Below are 24,030 nucleotides of genomic sequence, written 5' to 3' on the forward strand. Positions count from 1 at the left end.
TGAGTGTGATGGCCAAATACCAGAGCTCTAATTTCAAATTCCAAGTAACACAGTTGATCTAGCTCTTCTAACATAGGATTTGGAATGTCATAGTTCCCTCTAAAATTAAGGCTTTTATTTGGTTGGTAATTCTTAATAGAGTTAACAATAACAATCTATTGCAGAGTAGGAGGCCTTCGATGGCATTATCACTGGATGTGTTGTCTTTTTATTTTGATAGTTCTCAATCTGCCTGCTGCCTGATGTGGGACATCAAAAGAACTTTAGAAATACAGAGAGAGAGAGAGAGAGAGAGAGAAGAAGAAAAAGAAGAAGAAGAATAAGAAGAGAAGAAGAGGAGGAGGAGGAGAACAGAGAACAAGAAAGAGGGGAGGATGCAGCTGGGCAGCAGAGAACAGAGCGGAAGCAAGAGGGTCAAAAGTGCCTCAGTAAGGTGTCAAATCCTCCACATTAAAAACTGGACTAATGGACATACAAGTAGGCAAATCAAGTGAATATCCATTTGCTCAAGTTTCTTAAGGATGGAGAAAGGGCCAGTGGCACAAGCATGGAGCTTTTGAGATGAATTTCTGAGGTAGTGCGCAGGACTAATACGAACCAGCACACATTAAAGTCTCTAGTTCTACGATGCACATCAAGTTTCTAATCCATATTACTCATGGCAAGTTTTCTCCTAATCTCAACATGCAACTCATGAATGTGATGAACAAAAGACTAAGCACACTTTGAAATACAGGCATCCAGTCGCAAAGGAGTAAGATCAATGGGTGCACGGGGTTTGTAACCGAATACACACTCAAAAGGACTCTAACCCATGGATCTATTCACAGAATTATTATAAGCGAACTCCACAGTAGGTAGCACCAAGTTCCAATTGTCCTGTTTTTCTCCCACTACATGCCTGAGAAGGTCACCAGAACTACAATACAAAACCTGTCATTTGGGGATGGCAAGCAAAAAAATCATCAAGCATGTCCCACACATTTTCCAAAGTGTCTTCAAAAATAACTAAAAAAATTGATATCCCTATCAGACACTATGGAAGTTGGCAAACCTTGCAATTTGTCGACCTCTTTAAAGAACAATTTAACCACATGAGTTGCATCAGAAGTCTTATAACACTGGATACAATGTTCCATCTTGGAAACTTATCAACAACAACAAATATGGAGTAATGTAATTGAGCTGTTTTAGGGAGTCCACAAACAAAATCCATACTTAGGTCTCTCCAATGTACGTTGCCAATGGAAGAGGGGTATAAAGACCAGGGTTGCGTCTCCTAGATTTAGCTAATTGACAGATACGATACTCACACACCACTACCCTAGCAACATCCCTCTTCATGGGAGGCCAATAAAACCAATCCTCAACTAACGCAATAGTTTTATACCTTCCTAGATGACCAGCTAACCCTCCAGCATGCAATTCCCAAACTAAGATCTCTAAATGAAGTGCAGGCAAACCTAGTACCTCTAAGCAGGTATCTTCATGGATGACGAGGTCTACAAAATCTCATGATGGCCCTCACACACGCCCTGAAAGATAAACCCAAAATCAAGACAAGCAGAATACCCATTCTTTAGACATTCAAGCTCAATGGCCTCAGCTCTCAAGACATGGAGAACAGCTGCTAGTCTACTGAGGCCATCATCCACCTTATTCTCAACAATGGAATGATGTTTAAGAACAAAGGTGTACTTGTTAAGAAACTCTACACAAGCAACATACTTTGCACTCAAATTCTCCTGTGAACTCAAATATTGCAAAGCGAGGAGGTTAGAAAAGAGTTCAAACTCTAGGGGTAACAAGTAATATCTCCAATGTTGAAGGAATCTCAAAACAACATAAAACTCTTTACCATATCCAAGGCATATCAGGCCTGCAATAATAGCTTGGTGGCCAAAAATCAGCTGAAAAGGATTAAGATGTGCAGTGTGATAAAAAAAGGAGATAAGTTTGCCATCTCAGGGACAAAGATGGGCAGTGAAGTGTTCTAATAATCACTTCTCTCCACTGACATCGCCTTGCTTCTTTTGACATGGAGTAGATGGAATAATGAAGTTCAGGGGGCATAGAAGCCAGAGATTCACAGGCAAGGCAAGGGAGGTAAAGACCGTCTTCTGCCACAGAAAATGAACATTCTACAAGAACAATGAAGACGATATCAGATCAGAGGTATCTGAGCTAGATCTTTCTGTGGTTCTAATTGAAAAAAGGTCAGAGGTCACTGTGCTGTGGATGTATCTGATGGAGTCTGCATGTATATTTCTCTTTTAATCATGGAACCAATCAACGGCGGAAATTGAATGGCAACCATAGGAGTTATCCAGGAGAATGCTAAGAAAGATAATACAAGTTTGTAAGGTAATTAGAGTCACCTTCAGAGAGCATGAAGAGGAGGTTTTCAAGTCTTTGCAACAATGAATAAGAGTAGGAGGAGAAGAAAAGGTGGAAAAGGAAAAAGGATTGTGAGATCAAGAAAAATACAGAGCTAAAAAGATTGCAATGCTCCACAAATACAAAGAGAAACAAAATTTAAACTTATATATTGGAACATGCAGGAAATCGATAAAAATATAAAGAAATCAGTGCTGAAGAGTTTCTTCAAAAAGCCAATACCTGATCTCATTTGTTCACAGAAACCAAAAGGGATTGTACAAGAGAATATAGATTAAGTCTCTCTGGAGTACTAAGCAGTATTGGGTTGGCATAGAAGCATCAGGAGCTGCAGGGATTATCTTGGTGGTGAGGAACTAGGAAGTCATCAAATTGTCTTGGTGATAAGGAACTAGGAAGTCATCAATAAAGGGATTACCTTGGTGATGAGGCACAAGGAAGTGATCAATTAACCAGCAGGGACGTTGGGGGAACATGGTCTCATACAAATTCAACTTTAAACAGCAAAGAAAAGATTGGATACTTGTTAGATTTACATTAAGCAGGAAGGAAGCTAAGAGACAAACTTTGTGGCAAGCATTGGTAGCAGTCTGACCCCTGGTGCAGAGCAGGGGATTTCAACTGGATGTTCACTTTAGGGAGAGTAGCAGAGAGACAAGTTGCTTCATCAGCCAGAGAAGAATTTAAAATTTTCCTAAATATGGCTGCTTTGATCAATCAGCCATTAAGGGGGGGAATAGCCTTGGACCAACTTTAGAGAGAGCCCTCATTTTCAGGACTTGAGAGATTTCTTAGTGAGACCAACTGGGATGAGCAGTACCCAAGATCCTTCTAAAAGTTGCTATCAAGGACTGAATTTGACCTTCACCAAATTTTGTTGGAGTCTTGGGGGAGAGCAAAAAGGCAAAAATGTCCTTCAAAATTGAGAACATGTGGCTGAGGGTGGAGGGGTTTAGAAACCTGGTGGAGTAGAGGAAACAGCCTACGATGAGAGGTAGCCAGCTTTAAACTAGCAACAAAGTCAAATATGTCAAAGAAGAGGCTGAAAGTGTGGAATTGAGAGGTTTTGAGAGATGAAAATTAGTAAAACAATGTTGGAGGAAATCAGCAGGCTGGATTCGAAAGAGCTGGAGGTTGGGCTCTTTGTTACGGGCTGACCGTTTCACACCTTCAGAAGGGTCATGCAGCACTAGCTAAAGCACCATTGCTTAACTAGTCAGCCAAGAGTATACTGCAGTTTACCACAAGAACACATTGATAACCATCGAATGCAAAGTAAGCAGAAACAGTAAGCAATCATGTAAGCAAATGAGAATCATGCAGTAAACATTAAAGCAACGCAATTCATTATCAACATCTATGTAGGCAACAAGTTTTTAGCGAGGCAAGTAGGCTAAACACATCTACAAATACTAGCAAGTTTTACAATGATTGATGAACATTCACTCTCCTCTAAAGAGCTTTCTATGCTTTTCTAGCTCTGGCACTAGGGAACAGTTTTTGATAAACAAAGAAATTATTAGAGAGTGCAGAATATACAAGGAAAAAGAAACTGAAAAACAAGGAGTATAAAATCCTCCCATAACATCAGTAGCAAATAATTACAGATTTCCATTCTAGACCCAAAATCTGCACTAAGGAACATAAAACTGACCGAAAAGTCAAACTCCCATTTTACACTAAGGCATAAACACACTCAATGAATAAACCCTACACTACTATTTACACGATGGTTACCCATCCAATGTATGCAAGGCAAGCGATCACAGGCAAGCATAATCCTCTAAACAAGCTTGGCTATTGACACTCTTGGAGGTGGAAAGGGAAAAGAGTGTAGCAGCAAACTGTGAGCTGGCCAGGGTAGCGAATATGAACTTATGTAGGAAATCTCTTGGGGCAGAAATTCAAGCTCTTTAGCTGAAGGAAGACAAAAAAAACATTAAATTCTTTCAAGAGTCATAAATGCATCCACGAGGAACTTGGACTTTTTTCAATTACCATTTGGATAGGTGGAAAGGTCAATGTTCCCTATATCCCTAGTTATGTGGCTAGAATAGAATACTTGAAATTCAAAAGAGGTTCCTGCTGAGCAGTAGGGAAGACGTTTTCAAGTGCCTTTTGGTTAGGTAGGCTATTGTAACTCCATCTCACAAAATTTGAGGGGCGGGACATTTAAATATGCAAGTAATGAACAATGCTCTATTCATAAAATGGCTTTGGAGCATTGGAGATTCACTCTTGAGAAGACTGACTGGTGGAGAACAGTTACTGGTAAATGGGGTTAAGTCATTAGTCAGTGGGTGTTGGTTGAAGCCTTAATGGGGTTGTGGTAGGAAATATATAAGTGAATGGTGGGAGGAGTTTTACTCCAGTGGTTCCTTTAATAATGGACCAATGGTGACGACCTGCTGTCAATCAACTCCACTAGAAAACCAAATTCCAAAACCTTTTTTTGCTAGCCTCAGATAAGAACGCAGTTGTTGAAAAAAAAAATGATAGAAATTAACAGCTGTTTCGTGAAAGAAACAAAAAAAAAAAAGGAACCCCGTGAGGTGACATTGAAGCTTTAGAGAAAATTTAAAGAGGCTAACCTCTAGGATTACTTGAGTCTTGTTATTAGTGCTTTATGGAGGTGGATTGAAGGGGAAGGGAGAGGATAATATCATTTTAAATCATTCAAAAAATAGAATTTTTTGTCTTAAGGGAAGCCTTATTATTTCTGGTTTAAAGGAGGGAAAAGGGGCAGGAGAAGCCAAAGCCCTGTATACTTGTGGAAAGCAGTTTTCATTTTCCATTTCCTGATTTCCAAATGATTGCAAAAGTGCACCCCTGTTTTCCAGTTTCAAAAACTTGTTTGGGAAAGTAGAAAAACATGTTATATGTGGGGAAAAAAAACGAGGCAGCATTTTTGTAATTATTTGGAAAGCAAAGGCTCCTACCAAAGTGACATTTTCCACTGGATAAAAAAATATCTGGGAAAGGATTCTGACTTAAAAATCAGATGAGAAGAAGAGTGTGTACAGTTAACAGGTATTTTTTGCGTAAAGAACAAAGTGAACCGTAAATCATTTGCCACTGCACTGTAAATGGGCAAGAGAGCCATGAAGTCTGGTTTTTTAACTCTCCACTGAGTTGATGCAGGACCTGGCAGCATGGGGCCAGAGCTACAGGCTGGAAGAGATTCCAGGTGCAGGAAAAGAACAAGGAACCGCATTATACCATTCCTCTTGCACAGCTCTGGATTTTATGTGGAGAGAGAGAGAGAGAGAGAGAGAGAGAGAGGGAGAGGAGGATGTCAGGGATTTTGGAGTGAAAAATTCACTATAAAAGGTTAAAGTGATTTTCTGCTTTATTATCTTGGATCAATGTTTTCAGAAATACCTAAGTTGTCTCTTTGTAGATATTATAAGTAATTTATTTGGTGGATATTGATAGTGATTTTCTCTCAGTTAATGTACTTGGGTGACTCCCCCTGGGGCCCTATAAATAAAATACTCTACTTTTACTTATCAAAAAATAAATAAACAAGCTGAAAAAATCATCAGAGAATACAAAACAGTGTTTACTGTATTCTGGCAACCAAGTGTGATGCATAGCACACAAGTTATAGGTTAGGTTAGGTTAGTTGTTTAAATAAAATCACCGAAGAGCAAGAAATGTCTGACCAGAAAAGATGAATTCTTTACTTTTAAAGGATTATCCCTCATCATTATACAAGAAAGCCATGACCTTCAAAATAACATTATTCTTCAAAGTAAAAAGCTAAGAAAAATGTCATGTAACAATGCCAGCAAGTTGTGTAAGGACGTAAGGGTGAAAATGAAGAAGTTATTGTTAGACAACCACTTCACCTAAAAGCTTAAGCTTTTAGGTGAAGTGGTAATCTAACACAGTATCAGAGATGGTTACCAGGAGGTCGGTCCTAGGTTCTAGTTATGTTGCCCATGTTTACTGTGTGGTGTTTTAAAAAAAAAATTTATTGTATTCCCTATCATGGGTGTTATTTATCATGGTTTTATCTCTCCACAGTCCACATGCTGTCGATCTGCACATGCTGGGGAGTGTTAAAGCATTATATACATTGTTGGCCCACAACCTAATAGCTTAAGCTTTTAGGTAAAGTGATATTCTAAGATTTTAGGTAAAGTGGTATTCTGACATGATATAAGGGCTGGTTACCAAGAGGCCTGGGGTTCAAGTCTTGTTGCCCGCGTTTATGTGAGGTGTTTAAAAAAAATTCCCTGTGACGGGGTGTTATCCATCTTGTGTGAATCTCTCCGCATGCTATCGGGCTGCACTTGTGGGGGAGCATTAAAGCTTGATTTACATTGTTCACCCACAACCTAACAGCTTCAGGAGGAGTGTTAAAGCTTGACATACAGTGCAGGCCAACAACCTAACAGCTTAAAGCTTTTAGGTAAAGTGGAAACCTAACAGTTATCAAAGAATGAAACACTCAAGCAAGCTTCACCTCATGATCCATGGCACCAGTAACAACAATCATACAACCATCCTCTGGCCTAATAACATGATATGAAGCTACATTTGGAAACCCACCATCAAAGACACAGGACAACAGAAGAGTTTGATTATTTTATAAATAAAGAAGGGCTTAAAAGAGTACAATAGTCAATCAACTGCATTCAAAATTATGTTCACTTGAAAATGTTGTACCAGGGTAGATTCAAAAATAACTAAATAAATATAAATAGTCCAGTTACTTGACAAGAACGACCCTATAGTTATATAAATTAATTTTCAATACATTAGTATCATGCACTGGCGAGGAGGTGCTGAGAAAGCAAACAACCAGGAGGCTGAAACAGCAGTTCTAACATATGAATACTGAGACATCTACACCGTCAACTCCAGTAGCATATCAAGTATCCATATCTGTATCTTTGAGGTTGTGCATCAAACAATACACCCACATTTGTTTTTTTATATTACAAGATATACACAGACAGATGCTATAGGAGTTTAAAAAGTGAGTCTAAGGCACACCTAAGTGTGAGGCGCAGAGAGGCAACAAAGCTAGCGCCTCAAAGGTGCTGAGGTAAGGCAACCTGCGTAAGGTGCAGTAAAGGCTCGATAAAGTTTAATTTTTACCATTTTTACCTTTTTTCAAAAAAAAAAATCTTTTGGTTTTTTACTTGGAGCCCTAGGCAGAGCTCTCTGCCTCTTCAAACCAGCATGAAGAAACTCTTCAACTCTTCTTTAAATCAACGTAACCTTCGTTATTCAAGCAGTGTTCGTACCAGCATGAGCCTTCTTTGAGCAGGTAAGTCATCATGTGTTGTCATCATCCTGTTCTTCTTCTTCCTCTTCACATCTTGATCTCAAGTCTCAACCAGGCCATATTGTTGGAGTGCTCAGTTCTTCAAAACTCAGTCTCGAATGTCAACCGGGTTATACTTTTGGAGTGCCTAACAGTTGCAGACTGGAAGCAGCCAAGCAGCTTCCAGAATTGCGAATTTCTTCTTCCCCTCTCTTAGAACACCTTTCAGAGGAGGTGCTTTCTTCTTCATCTCTCTTTCTTCTTCTGGTCATCTATTTTTCTTCTTTATTTTCAGCTGTGGTTGATTGAGTTCCTTCAGAGCAGTTGTCCTGCTTTCCAACCATTATAGGACTTCCTTTTACTGGGAGGCAGAGGATTGAGGTGCCATCTACAGTGCTGCCTAAAGCTTTTTTTCCCCGTATACTGGATTTGGGTTATATGCTTTTAAGAACTTCAGATCCAGCAAAATGTAAGGACTAAGGAAGAACTTTGGTGTGCAGAAGTGCTATTTTGTGCTTAAATCTTCTGAGACAGATTGCAGCAGAATATATATATAGTTGTTTTCCAGCTGTTTTTTTATTTTTTCTTTTTGCTGTTCTGTTGGAAATGCAACATAAACTCAAGGTCTTAAATTTTGATTTCGACTCAAATTTCGAAGCTCCAAAAGTACAGAAATTTCAACGGAAATTTCAATTTCGATGTCGATTTTGATTTCGATTTGAAAAAATAACGGAAACTAGCAGTAAAGCATGGAATTCTTTGTGAAACTTTAGAAATGGCTAACAAACATAAAAATATAAGTTTTAAGACTAATATATTACAAATTAAATACATCTATGTTTTGTATGAGGTGGAAAAGTTGTAAAATAGTATGTGTATCAAACATGTTTGTAAGATAATGTACATTAAACATATTCAGTTAATGCAAAAGAAATTCATAAATCATTTAAATATTATTTATTATACAAATATTGATAATTTAAACATGAATGGTTAAATAAAATATTACTATAAGTTTATTTTTTCATATAATTTCAAAAGCACTTGTGATAACCTTTTGTTTTAATAAAATAAATTAAAAGAGAAATTTCACTTCACTTTCGACAAATTTCGCTAAAATTTCAAGGTTTCGATAAATTTCGGATGATTCGTTGAGATTTCGACAAAAATTATGCAAGACAGAAATCGATTGCCATTTCGATTTCGAAGGTGACGGAAATCGGAAATTTCGACGGGTTCATGGAAATTTAAGACCATGCATACACTTTCATGAATTTATTATGTTTCTTTCACGAACCGCTGCTGCCTGCTTAATCAAATATTCCTTGCATATAGGGGTTAAATGGATTTTAAAGGCTTGGCAAAGATGGATCCAGCATGTAAGTATGCACATTTGGATGATAAGAATAAGAAACAATGTTAATTTTTGCAAAAAAGTAACAAAGGTAGGAGTATTATGGGCAAAACAACATATTTTTGGCAGATCTCGAAATGTAAAAGAATGCTCCAAGCGTCCAGCTCCTGTTCCTGAGGAAATTAGGGAATATACGTCAAAGAAAGAAGAGGAAGGAAAATGATTTATTGTCTGTGTCTGATTATGATGATATAGACCATTATGGTGAAGATGAAGAGGACGAAGCTTAAGAAATTGACTCTCGTGGTAAGAGAGTGTTCAGCGGTGGAAGTTGAAGTTCCCCCCAATTGAGTAGCAAGCCACCTTACTCCACCTTGAAGAAACCAAAACGGAAAGGGGCCTATGGATTTGTATTCTACTCAAGATCCGAAGAAAGTTGTTCAAAGCAGGAGAGATGGGAAGATGAAGCAAACATTCACTAATGAAGCATGTAATAGCTAGGGCCTAGGAGAGAATGTGTGTGCAGATTTAGCTAGGTGGATGTATGATGCTAGAATACCATTTATGTTGTACATTCGCAGCACTTGTATTGATTGGGCAATTTGATACTAGAATAAAGTCACTAAGCTATCATGAAGTAAGAGTTCCTTTCTCAAAGAAGCAAATTTGTCGAGCAAAAAAAAATTGATGAAGGTCCATGAGGAGGACTAAGCAAAATATGGATGCTCAATTATGTCCTGTGGGTGGAAGGATTTGGTTGCCAATAGGGACATGATAAACTTCTTAGAGAACTCTGCAAGAGGTCAGTGTTTATCAAGTCTATTGACGCTTCTAACATTGACAAGAATGTAGATAGAATGTATAAATTACTTGATGAGATGATGGATGAAATTGAAGAATTAAATGTGATTCAAGTAGAATCAAACAATGCTAGTTGTATTGTGGCAAGTAAGAACATATTCCTAAAACTTAACTGTATAATGTATGGATTATTTATTTTAATATTTTGATGGCATCACTCTTGATTTTTTAATAGGGAGAACTGGAAGAAAAGAGACAACATTCATATTGGACAGCATGTGCTGCATATTGCCTCAATTTGATATTTGAGGATATTGGCATCTTCTACAATCCATGCAACTTTAAAAAGGGCAATGTTCTTGAACAGTTATATTTATAACCGTGTTGATGTAGTGAACATGATGAAGCAATTCACTGGAGGAAAAGAGCTACTTAGGACTGCAGTGACAAGATTTGCAGAAGCCTTCATCTCCCTTCATTCAATGCACCTTCAAAATAACTTGATAAAGATGTTTACTTCTAAAAATTGGGATATTAGTAAATGGGCAAAGGAGGTGGCCTGCAAAAAGTCACCTAGTATTTTTTATGCCTATCTTTTGGATTACTCTATTTATGCCCTTAATTGACAAGCTCACTTGTTTTTGTACCCCGATCGGTGACGGGGAAAGGAAACCTGCAATGGGTTATATTTATGAAACTACAGATAAGCCATAGCTAGGGCTTTCAATGAGAGATTGGACAAACTCAAGGAAGTAGTTGAAATTATTGACAAAAGGTGGGGACGCCAACATCACCAACCCTTGCATGCTGTGGCACACTTCTTCAACCTAGAATATTATTATTCAAATCCCAGCATCAAGAAAGATGAAAAAATCATGATGGGTTTGTACAAATGCATCACAAGGCTGGTGCCATTCTCTAAATTGCATGATAAAATTTCAAATGAGTTAGCAAATTACACCACAGCCAAAGGTCTCATTGAAATTGATGTTTGTGAGACAAAGGAACAAAACAGCACCAGACAAAGTGGCTTTTAACTACTTAGGTTTAATTAGTATTTACACGTATTTTTATTCTTCTCTTAAAAATAATTTTAGCTACCTAGCAAGTAGCTATTCGTTTGTAATTTATGCAACTAAATGCTGAATGGTGGAGCTCATTTGGATCAGCACCAAACTAGCAAAAGTTCGCATGAGAATTCTTAGCCTGACATATGGAATACTGGCTGCATGAGAAATTGGAGCATATTCCAACATGTGAGTCTCTAGGATATCACGGGTTAAATGACACAGAATATTTGGTCTTGTCACCAATATTTAAAATCATCATTTACTATGTTATTTTTTAATTCTTGCAGCTAGAAAAAGGAGGAATAGGCCTGCCCAATAGCACTCAAATGATTTGGCATTCATGAAATATAATCGAACTTTGAGATGTCAATACAAGTGTGATACCCTTGATTCCATCTTTCTAAAGGATATTGATGATAATAATGAGAAGTTGATTGGCAGAATGGATGGAGATTCTGATGAGGACGATGAATGGGTGTTTGAAGATGATTCTCTGACATCAGATGCTGTTGTCAGAGCGGCTGGAGCAAATGAGCCCCCACCTCCCCCCAAAAAAAAAATTCCTCTAGATCTGGAATAAGTGGAATGTCTCAATCTTTCAAAGAGCTTAATCAAACACTGCTAGGGCTACAACATTTGAACTCATAGACGAGGATGAGATCCAAGAGGCTAGTGCAGATGAGACTGAAGAGATAGAAGACATTTGTGATGATAATTCTGATGAGGAAGAAGATGATGATATCATAGTTGATGATAACAACTATTAGATTTTAGACTTTAGAATCTTTCATTGTACTCGTCTTTTGATAATTGATATAGAACTATGTTGTCAATGGTTTTGGACCTTTGGTTTTTCAACTTGATTTTCTTTGTAGTTTGAAGTTTGAACTCTTGTGTGCTTATGTTGAAGTTGAACCATGCTTGCCTTGCTTGGAACTTGGTAGATGGTAGTCATAATTTCTTTGCATTTATGTTTTGCTATTAAATATTTTAGTGTTTTTAGATTCAAACATTACTGCTAACGTGTTAATAGATCAATCACTCATTATATAGGGCTTTGTACAAACAGTTTTAATAAATGTGCACCTCACCTTTATGAGGCTTGCACCTTCAACTCATGCCTAGGCTCCAAGTACCCTTTGTGCTTCAGTGCGCCTTGCGCCTTTAAGTAATATGGTGCATTCAATACATATTTAAAACTGCTGAAAGCAGTAATCAATTTCTTGTTCATGAAATTCTAGTCAAATATTTCCCTCTTTTCTTCATTACTTGCATAGAACCTAAGGGCCCATTTGGTATCGTTGTTGTTTCCTATTTCCTGTTTCTATTTCTCCATAGTGGAAAAAATAAATTACAAAAATGGATTTTTTTTGTCAGTTTTCTGTTTCTGTTGTCGGTTTTCGGTTGTTTGCCAAAATACTGAAAATAAGATTTCATGGTTTTCAGTTATTTTGACAATCTGTTGTCAGAATTTTACTATCTAGAAATAGTTTTTTTAGATTAAATTATTTATTTTATACACTTTTAAGTCAAAATCAAAATTAAGTGATCATATAAATTTAAATATAATTAAAATAAAAATATACATAAATTTTAAAAAAAATTATAATAAATCTAATTACAAAATACTTTACTATTTTTCAATAGTCATGTACAATAAATTTTTTTATTTTAAAGTAAATTTTGAAAATAGAACAAATAAGTAAAATAATTATAATAATTTTATTTTTATTATAGTAATTTTTTAATGTGCATTATTTGTATTATTATTTTAATCATATTTTTATAATATTTTGATTTTAAGATGAAAATGAGCATTTTTTTATTAAGTTTTTTAATTTGTATTAATGTTAACCAAATAGGTTGCTAGTTTCTAGTTTTTAGTTCCTAGTTTTTTGGTTTTTGTTTCTCAAATTTTTGACAATGACACCAAACGGCCCCTAAGATTTTGGAAAGATGTAAAATAACAGAATTTGTGGTTTGTGTGTGCACATTGTTTTTTTCTCTTTTTTTTTTTGGTGGGGGGTGGAGATTGCAGAAAATAAAGGGGCTAAATTTTATGTAAGAAAATAAGCTTGAGCACTGCCTCACCGTTTATTAATATAAGCCATCAACCTATTGATGAGGTAGCAAATTGTGTAGGTTGGGTAACGACTTCGAGTGCTGGAAATGTGATCCATGAGGGATTCATTGGTAACAAGATTGCAGAATTCTTCAGCTTCATAGACAAGTAAAACATATGGAATTACTATTCCTTCGGATGTAAGCTGAAATATATAAAATTAAGAAAAAAAAATCAATATCAATAAAAAAAAACATATGCATAATTTGTAAATGCTTCAAAACAACAATTCTTTCATAGTTTCATGCAGTAAGGGAACCAAATAAGGCATTAACTTGCAAACATAATTGTTGAAATGGATTTGGATCATGAACTGAAATCTTAATTTCATGAATCAAGAATCGAATTGAATTGCAAGATTCAGCACAAATTCTAAAAAACTACTGCACAATATTTAAATAAATATATATATATAACAAGAAAAATACATTAAAATGAAATGTCTTGATGAAAATTGAATGACCACATGCCCATACACAAACACATCTATTTATGTCAAAAAAGTATCATGTGTATTACAAAGTTGAAAAAAGTAAAAGAAAAAAATGTATAATTCACCTTTGAAATGTCAAAACATTAAAATTTCTCAATATCCAACCACATAAAACAACAACAAACCATGCTTTACATCCCACTAGGTGGGTTGGCTACATGAATCTTTTTTTGCCAATAGGAGAGTCAAACAAATGGAGACTTTGTCGAATCGTCAAACTCAATAGAAAAATCTTAAGAAATCAAACATTTGCAAACAATTCAAGGGATAGATAAAGGTATAAACATTTTGCTTATTTTGGTCCCGAAGGTCCTCAAGAAAAGAATATAAGGCTTTTTGCACTAAAAAATAATGAGCTTTTGTGTTTTTAAATGGCTAGATTTGATTGGATCTGTAGGATTTGGGTCAAACGTGAATGCTCACTGAATCTTGAATCGTAAGATTCAAGGTCAATTCTAGCTTATTTCCTTTCACTACTAGATTTAAATCGACGGGCTAGTGAATCGAATCATATGATTCAAATTGATAATCATACAATATTGACAACTAGGCTTGCAACAGGTTGGTAGAATAACTTATACCCTATTATATTTCTAAGAAAAATATTTACTCACGAAAATAAAATATAATAAAATAACTACTCAATAGCATTATACCAGCCTTTATAGGATACAATAGTTATTGGCAGTGAATCAGGAACAGTCAGATGCATAAAAGAACCTCAAACATGGCTGAAACGCATTAGCATAACAGAAGTTGATGAGAGCTGATAATAAATCGTGAATATCATATGTCACCCCTCCAAACATAAACCAATAAATCAGTATTGAACCTTTTGAAATAGTTTGATTCACTCAATTGAAGATCCATGGTAAGGGGTTTAACACTTTAGTTAAGGAAACAAGTGCACAAAACAAAAGTTGAGAAATGTTAAAACAAGCCAAGAAACACCTTAAATGAACTCAAAGCCATAATTACCTTTGAGATTTCTTCAGGAACAGTCATAGTCCAGACAATTGATCTTTCAATTGGATTTGATGTTACACGAAATGTGAGACCTTTTTCAGAAAATCTTGAAAGCAGATGTCCTAAATTCAAAAAAAGGTAAACAATAGCTTATACCATTGTTGAATTTGAAAACTAAATAAAATAAATTGACACACCCTCAACCACCACCAAAAATGTTGGACCAATGGTACACAAAAACTTAAGTTGTCAGGAATTCGGCCCAACAATGTATATCAATCTATCCAAAAGCTCCCCTTGCATGTGAAGTTGTGAGCCCATGTCCCAAAGAAAGTTGAACAAATTGAGCACAAGCAAGTGCTCAAAAGCACACAATAACAAACACATCAGGGAAGCAAATACACATCCAGAACCAGAAACAAACTCTACAGTTATGCTGTTAGGAGTTGGGAACAACAATGTATATCAAGCTATCCAACATAAAGGAAAAGAAGAAGAATACCAAGAAAGACTGTACCTCCAACTGACCCCAATTCAACTACTTTAGTGTCTATTTCAGCTACAATTGATTTTAATGCAAGCTTCCCTTTCTCCCACTTTTGCTTTTCTCTCTGCAGTTTCTTCATTTCAGCAGCTTCAGCCTTTAAAACTGCTTTTTGCACCTTTTCTTGCTGTATAATAGATTTCATTCAGCCATTTTTACTATAAAAAGTACATCAATTCAAACATTTCTGGGTTATCAGTTAAAACTCACTTCCTTTTTCAGTCGCTTTTCTTCCACCAACTGAATTCTTTCCTCCTTTGTTAACCTCTTTTTTACAGTTGCTCCATCCATCATCTTTTTCTTCTCTGCATTAACCTTGATTCTTCTTTTCTGTCCCAAGACACTATCTATCTGCTCCAGTCCGACATTATCTTTTTCAGGTTGATCACATTCCTGAGTGGAATGTCATCAGGTCATTAAACATGTAGTACATCAATTACATGTGAAAACCACCAACTTGCAATTGTGAACAGCTTCTCTTGTATGAGGAATCATAAAAATGAAATTGCAAATTTGAGATGTTTCTTCATGAGTCAAAAATCAAGACAAACAAAAAATTCATAAACACTAGGAATGGTGAAAAGTTCACCTAAAAATTATAACATTGTCATACTGCAGCCGGCAAGAATATTGCTGCCATAACACAAAAATAGATCAAGCAACATTGACCGATGACACAACAAAAAAAAACTACAATTCAAGCAACAAAAATGCCAAAGAAATGTTGGTATAAAGAAGGGAAGATACCACAAGAAGTTATATTTGATGTCATTTTATTTGACACCTAAAAAACACCATAGTATCAGAAACAACTTCTAAAAAAATGAAGTCAAGTCTTATGGCAGTACACTCTTTTTTCAACAGGTAATGTAGTGGCTGGAAGAAGGGTAGGAGGTGTGATCCCAACCGACATGCTCCCTGAGTTACAGATCGCAGCCAAGCTAGAGTCTGATAATAGTTCTTGATGCAAAATTGCACTATCCATTTTTCAGTATGTACAAGATTATATCCAAGCTGGCAAATTTATGGCAACAGTCATGCAAAATTTACACCTTCACAAAATAATTCATAATCATTTCAAAAAAAATAACAATAAAAGATACAATTTGTCACAACAATGTCCATTGTGAACCCAATTCTGCATACTTTGTCACCAAAAAAAAAAATAATTTGTGAACATAAATTATTGATACAAGTCATCGTGAACCCAGTTTCCATAATCTGACTCAAACAATGTTCTCCCAGTGGGTAACATTGTGGTCATGATCTAACAGGTGAGCTTGAATTAAGAAAACAAAAGTCCTACTCATATGTAATTGCAAAATTTTTAAGTATCTAGTGTTTAATTGGTCCATCCAAAAACATTACTCCTCAAACAGTTAAAAGGCAAACAAATTAAGTTAATAACATTAATTACACATCAAGTGGAATACCTCAGTGAGATCACATTTGGAAGAGGATGGATGTGAAGAATTATCCCCTGGCATTTGCAACGGATTAACATTCCCTGATTAAACAAGAATGAATGAAAGACAGCCAACTCCAAATGAGTCACATAAACATAAATTCGATGCTTTTTTTTTTATAAGCAAAAAAAACATGCACAAAATTCAATGCTGATAACTTCAGACATCACATGACCAAATACAGAAACAGTTCAGATATTCACTAGCTTACCAAGAGAATATGATAATTCCATATTACCCATATTTGTTGTTCCATCAAAACCAAAAGCCATTGTGTCGTTTTCCTTCCAAGTTTCTCTATGAGAAGCATTTTCAGATTCACTGTCAGACTCCAAACAAATCAATCCACTGATTTCTGAAATGCAAAAACACAAATCAAGTTTCCATATCATTGCTAAGCTTAAGAATCACATATAACACTTTCAAAAATTAACATTTTGCACTGAACCAAACACTCTACCTATAAAAAAAAAATTACTCAAGCTCCATTGAGAACTTGAAGCAATGAAAATGCCCAATTAGTTCACCCAGAGTTTTAGTCAACTCCGACCATACTAAACACACCAATCAAATTGGGCAGTAAACAAAAGATTCGGCAAGTTATTTGGTGTTTGGAATGCAAATGCATAAACATGACTAAAACCTGACCGGAAACGCCATTAAGAAAAACTCAAAGCAAACCAAAATAGTAAATTAATGAGAAAGCAAATGAACAAAATCCATAATAAACATATAAGCGCTAAACCAATATTCAGTGCTGAACCAATATTAAATTTGACATTAGGAAGTACATATTAATTAACAACAAATCCCAGAAAAATAAGACCCTCAAAAAAAGAATAATTAAGAAGTTTAGAGAACAAAAAACAAAGAACCTCTATTGGGTGTGTTAACCAACTCCAGCCATTACAATCCCAACATATAACCAAATGCAACAAAACGAATCATCAAATTCAATGCTTTCCAAACAACGCCACACACATCACTTCCACAACTACAATACACGCAACAAAACTTCCCTAAACCAAAATTAACACAAAATACAGCCTGCCAAGAAAAAATTAACAGAAAAAATCAACTCACTCGATAACTTTTGGTCAGAAGAGGAAGGTCTAGTTTGGGAATCGCCGACACTTTTGCTACATTTAACAATCGAAACCTCCTGTTTCCGTAGTCCGGACATTGGGGATTCAGGGACGAACAAAGGCGACGACGAAGGTCTAGTTTGGGAATCCCCGACACTTTTGCTACATTTAACAATCGAAACCTCCTGTTTCCGTAGTCCGGACATTGGGGTTTCAGCGACGAACAAAGGCGACGACGCTGAGGCAAGGGACGGCTTTTGCGGCGTGGGGTCATCATCGATGACGAGGACAGTAGGGTTTGGTTCCAGGTCTGTTCTTGGCTTCTTGAATTGCGCCGCCAATGGAGTGGAGAGAGCAGAGACGGTGTCGTTTCGTTCTTCTTCTTCTTCATCGTCGGAGAGGATGTCTACTTCAATGGGGATAGGCCGAGACATCTGAGAGCAGAAAATGGTGGAAGCGAAGTGGTGAGAGGGAGAGAGAACAAATAGGGCTCTACGCGGGAAATGGGAGAGAATTTGAGCCTTGGGCCTACGGCTGCATCTTGTGGGGGAAGGGGCGGGTGTGCAGTACCGTGGGTATTGTTTGGTTAGCCGAAGCATTAACCTTGAACCATTGATCAATTCCAAATTTCAATTTGCAACAAAATACAAATCGAAATCAAATCATTTAAAGCTGTTAATCAAACCAGGATTAATCAATTTTTGGACTAATATTTTTGGTTAATCAAATTGAACCGTGAAGCATAATTTTTAAAATTTTAAAGTCACTGCAAATAATATTTTTCTTTCATAATAATTAATATATAAATTTAAAATTTATGCACGAATATTAGATCAATACAATTTTTAAAAATTTAAACTATTAAACTTTTTTTATAAGATTTTATATAATATTCATTTTTTTTATTAATTGTGGTTATTGAATTGACCAAACCGAAATCGAACCATTAACTGAGAAAACTTTTTAAAAAAAATTCTAAACCGAAACCAAATTGAAAAAATATTTAACCAATTTTTCGGTTCGATTTTGCAGTTTGATTCGCTTTTTCAATTTTTCTTACCCGCCGATTGAGCTTAGTGGGTTGGACGCTCATCGATTTTAGGTCCAATAAGGGTTTCTTCTTCCAAGCCCGCCCCACTAGGCCCATGGATCTAAATTCTAAAGTTATTTTCTTTTTGTCTTTTAGGATTACAAGAAATATGGGTCATAACTACCCTACTGGATTCCCTCGAGATGAAATTCACATAGTACATTAAATTTTATTATTGCGCGCAATATCTCTATTTTTTTTTTTTTAACACTTTTGTTAAGGTCATAATCGATTTAGAAAGAGGGTTCCACAATTGAGTTGCTCCTCTTAAAGCCAAAATTGAGCTAGAAAGTGGGTCCCACAATCGAGGTGCTCCTTTTTATAGCCAACTCAAGTTGGAAAGTGGGCTCTGCAATCGAGGTGCTCCTCTTGGAGCCAAAATCGAGCTAAAACATGTGTGCTCCTCTTGGAGCCTTGAACGACCATGAAGTTGAAGAATGTTGCTTCCAAAGAAGCAAACCTGCCCTTTAGCAAAGTCACTTCAAGTCAAGGAGCAAGTGGACTTCTACAACCTACAATATCCAAACCAATGACCCAAAATCAATTCACCTCATTTCGGAGGAGATTTAATGGGATCCTCGAGAAGGCTCTCCAAAACTAGAAAGCACCATCGCAAATGCATCGCATCACCATAACAGCCCTTGAATAAGAAGAAGAACTATCAGCCAATCCAGCTTCTAAGACGGTTGTAGTTCCCATAAGAGATCCATTTCGATAAGGCAAGTATGGCAACAGATCATTCCTCGACCTCAACAACAAATTAAAAGAGATGAAAAAATATTTCAAGAAGATGTACAAGGAGATAGGAAAAGAGAAAGAAAAACTAGAATTGCTAGGTGTGGAGCAAACAAATCCACTTTTTATAACCACGGCTCTGGAAGCTCCACAACCCGTAAAGTTCAAGATGTCATAGGTCGATTCATATGATGGAACTAGAGACCCTATTGATCATCTTGACACCTTCATGTCATTTATGCTCCTTCAAGGTAACTGAGACCCAATCATGTGTAGGAATTTTGTGACGACCTTGAATGGTTCTGCTAGGTCATGGTACTAAAGTCTAAAGTCTTACACAATTAATAATTGTTGTAATATGTAGCTTATAGGTTGAGTGGAGCACATGTATGAAAGAAAATATGGTGGAAAACAGAGAAGATGGTTTGCATGACTAAACCGTCGACGATTGCCTGAAACCGTCGATAGTTTTGTCAAGTTCATAAGAAACAGTCTACTGTTATGCAGTGTTATATTAACTATTTGGTCTCGACATTAAACCATCAACAGTATGTCTGAAACCGTCGATGGTTTTGCTCGGTTACTTAGCGCTAGTTTTAAAATTTTGAATTAGGAAGTTGTATAGGTTGGATTTTAGGGGGAAAACCTTCGAGAGAGTTATATTTGCATGTTGTATGTTGTTATCCAAATGTCTTTGGACAAAATATAGTGAAAAATCACTGTCGTTTGCTCCCGTGGATGTAATCATTGTCAAACCATGTAATTCTTTGTGTCATTATTTTATTGCTTTCATATAATCTGCGTGATTGTGTTTTCTGTATATTTCTCTATTGGTTGTTGCATTGTAAGATCGTTTGTTTCTGTTGCACATTTATTTGCACAACAAATTGGTATTAGAGCATTAAGTTATAATGGCTTCTAGAATTTCTTATGCAAAGTTCGATGTTGTTAATTTTTATGAAACGAGAAATGTTGAACTTTAGCAGAGAAGGGTTAAGGATCTGCTAGTGCAACAAGGTATGGTGAAAGCACTATACGAAGGTCAATCGAAAGGCATGGATGGAACAAGTTGGAAAGAATTGGAATCAAACGTTGTGACGACTATCAGGTTTTTTCTAGCCGATGACATGTTGTATCACATTATGGATGAGGAATCTGTAGTGGTTGTTTAGCAGTCTTTAACACAGAAGTTATATCTTAAGCAAAAGTTGTAATGATTTAAGATGACAGAGGGTTCGGATTTAAACCAACACATCAATGTATTAAATCATATCATAAATGATTTGATGCAGGTTGATGTGAAGTTCGAGGAAGAAGATAAGGTGTCGATGCTATTGAATTCCCTATTTGCATCTCATATATATGAAAATCTAGTTACGACCCTAACATGGGGAAAAGAAACCCTAAATTTTGAAGAGGTTACAAGAACTCTCTTGGGTTTTCATCAAAGGAAGAAAGTGTGCAATGAGATTTCACAAGGTGAAGGGCGTGTGATGAAGGGCAACCAAGAAAGTGGGAGAAGCATGTTCTGGAGCAGATCGAGTAATAATAAATCTTAGTCGTAGTCCAGGAAGAGGAAGGACATACGGTTTTTTAAGTGCGAGAAAATTGGGCACATAAAACTGGATTATTCGGAGTGGAAGAGGGGGAATGCAGAAAATCAAAAGGGGTCGTCAAAATCTGTGAATGTAGGGGAAGAAGGAGACTCAAGGAGCAGTGATGGTGATATGCTTTTTGTTTCATCAGGTTTAGATCGCCTCATAAATTCTTAGATCCTAGATTCGGGATGTTCCTAGCACACGACACCAAATAAAAATTGGTTCAATACCTATAGGTCAGTAAATTCTAGTTTTGTTCTAATGGGAAATGATGCTTCATTCAAAATTGTTGGAATAATAAATTTCAGAATTAAAATGTATAATGGTGTTGTGAGAACATTATGTGATGTAAGGTATGTACCGGATTTACGGAAGAATGTGATTTCATTGGGTACTTTAGATTGTAACGGGTTTAGTTACAAGTCTGAAAGTGGGGTAATGAAGGTGTGTAAGGGCATCTTAATGGAGATGAAGGGACAAAAGTTAGCGGGAAATATCTTTGCACTGATCAGTACAATAGTTATAGGTGGAGCTACAAATGCAGATTCTGAGTCAGATAATATTGTATTGAGGCATATGCAATTAATTATATAGGTGAGAGTGAGATGTTCTGCGAGTATTGTGTTCTTTGGAAAAAAGAACAAGATGTAATTCAAGATAGCCAGTTCAAGTTGTGGGATCCAATGGAAAACAAGGTGGTGATCAGTAGGGATGTAGTTTTCGATGAGAAAGTTATGGTGAAATGTACTCAAGAATTTGATCATGACAAATAGGAGTCAGAAAACTAGAGCAAAGATGAACATGTTGTGCAGGTGGAATTAGAAACTCAGGGCAATGATCTTGGTTCCCCGGTTGCATGGAGTTGTAGCTCGGGGAACCAGCAAGTCAACGGTGTTCCTATACAGTGATCAAGACACACTATCAGACCACCGCCCATGTATGGATTTGATGATCTAGTATCTTATGTTTTCATTACCAATTTCAAGAGGTAGTGCACGACCAAAAGAAAAAGTAGGTGGATGGGTGCAATGATTGAGGAAATGGAGTTGCTGCATAATAATCAGACTTGGGATTTGGTGGAACTTCCAGATGAAAAAAAAGGGCAATAGGCTGTAAATGGGTATATATGAAGAAGGAAATAATTTCAAAAAAGGAAGGAGAGAAATTCAAGGCACGGTTAGTGACAAAGGCGTACTCACAGAAGAAGAGAGTAGATTATGATGAGATCTTCTCACCTATGGTTCGACACACTTCCATCAGGGTGGTGTTGGGATTAGTAGCTCACTATGATCTACATTTGTAACAAATGGATGTGAATACGACATTTCTCCATGGTGACTTGGAGGAGCAGATCTATATGGTACATCTAGAGGGATTTAGTCAACCTGAGCAAAAGCACTTAGTTTGTAAATTAAAGAAGTCTCTATATAGGCTGAAATAGTCTCCAAGGCAATGGTACAAAAGATTTGATTCCTATATGATTTGGATAAACTACAGGAGGTGTGAGTATGACTATTGCGTGTATGTGAAGAAGCTTGATGATGGTTCTCTCATTTTCTTATTATTGTATGTCGATGACATGTTAATAGCTGCGAAGGATTTAACCCAGGGAAATCAGTTAAAGGATCTGTTGCATAAAGAGTTTGACATAAAAGATCTTGGTCCAACCAAGAAGATACTTGGGATGGAGATTCACCGAGATAGAACTACAAGGAGATTGTGGTTATCTTAGGGCAGTTATAGGGAGAAAGTATTGAAAAGGTTCAGCATGGCTGATGCTTGAAAACCAAGGTGTAGTCCCAAGAGGTGGGGTGAATTGGATTTAAAAATTTATTTTAATTCTTTTCAAGAATTCTTAATCTCTTTTAATTCTTTTTAATGAATTCTTTAACCTAATTAAATTCTTTCAATGAATTTTTGATTTCTTGTTGATTTATCAAATACACAATAAATACTTAAAACAATATTTAATCCACAACCATATACCAACAAAGTATTGAACCAATTAATCAACCAAACCAATCAATTTTCCAACCAACCACAATATCCAAAGTAAGATATAAGATTTAGCTTTTGTTTATTTGCAGCCCTGTATATATGAAAGTTTGATTCAAACTTTGTGGTTAATGCAAGCCCTGTGATAATGAATTTGTTTTCTCAAAATGAAGTGCAATATAAAATCCAATACTCTTTCCAAAAGCGTAGACGTTAAATAAACTTTCAATTTAAAGAGTCTTTGGGTGTTTCACCAATCAACGTACTCCCTTACGGTTTTTGCAAAGTATGGATCAACCAACGTACTCTTTTTCGGTTTCTGCAATACCAATAACAAATTAAGCTTAAATTTATTTAATATCTAATCCATGTAGTATATGATTAAAGAATTTAAAACATCCATGTTGTTTGTATATGCTGAAAGAAAAGAGAGTAAGGGAAAGAAAGTGACACTGGGTTTTTACGAGGTTCGGCTTATCCCTAGCTTACGTCATTGCCTTTGGAAAACCACCAAAGAATTCACTAAAACCAGTTCCTTACTAGGCGGAACAAAACCTTACAAGTGATACACCACGCTCAAACACTCCTTCACTAGGCTAAAGCAATGCCTCTCCAAGCGATAACCCACGCTTGGGTAACAATGCAAACAATGCTTGAATCGTTGAATCTACAAGAATAGTAACAATAATCTTTGTACAAAGAATTACCCTCAGTTAGGGTGGATTAGTACAATTTCAAATACTATATACTTTAATCAAAATATCAATATGAAATACAATTGAAGTTCAAAAGAGATTTCACCAAGTTTTCCTTTTATATGAGAATCAACAATTTAGAAACACAGAGAAGGATTGATCAGTTGCTTCCAGAAAATCTCAACAGTTCAGATGTGTAAAGATGAGAGCATGAGAGCTTTGAGAGTATGAGAGTTTTAGCTTTGAGAATTAATTTTCAATTGTTTGGTATAATTTGATTTGCAAAACCATGTATTTATAGAGTGTGTTTCCTTTCTCCCAAGTTGCTTGGAGTGTCCCCT

The 24,030-nt window shown here is 36.2% G+C and overlaps 1 protein-coding gene across 8 annotated transcripts in view; it reads right to left on the bottom strand.

The window, feature by feature from the left end:
• The window catches only part of LOC131160538 (crossover junction endonuclease EME1B-like), a 75,814-nt gene extending 57,676 nt beyond the window's left edge, over positions 1-18,138 (bottom strand). For 3 of the 8 annotated variants that reach the window (XR_009138084.1, XR_009138083.1, XM_058116330.1), the window contains exons 1-7: positions 17,575-18,103; positions 16,703-16,846; positions 16,459-16,532; positions 15,236-15,418; positions 14,999-15,152; positions 14,494-14,603; positions 12,992-13,167 (exon numbers count right to left, since the gene is read on the bottom strand). Coding sequence is in view for 6 of the 8 variants with exons in the window: in XM_058116330.1 (XP_057972313.1) it covers positions 12,992-13,167; positions 14,494-14,603; positions 14,999-15,152; positions 15,236-15,418; positions 16,459-16,532; positions 16,703-16,846; positions 17,575-18,010 (1,277 nt within the window). In the remaining 2 variants the exon portion in view is untranslated. Of the gene's footprint in view, positions 1-12,991; positions 13,168-14,493; positions 14,604-14,998; positions 15,153-15,235; positions 15,419-16,458; positions 16,533-16,702; positions 16,847-17,574 lie in introns of all 8 variants that reach the window. The other 5 variants (XM_058116331.1, XM_058116328.1, XM_058116327.1 and 2 more) reach the window with 4 other exon arrangements.
• Between the last annotated feature and the right edge of the window lie 5,892 nt (positions 18,139-24,030).

This window comes from Malania oleifera, chromosome 7, assembly GCF_029873635.1.
Source record: "Malania oleifera isolate guangnan ecotype guangnan chromosome 7, ASM2987363v1, whole genome shotgun sequence".
NCBI lineage: Eukaryota > Viridiplantae > Streptophyta > Magnoliopsida > Santalales > Ximeniaceae > Malania > Malania oleifera.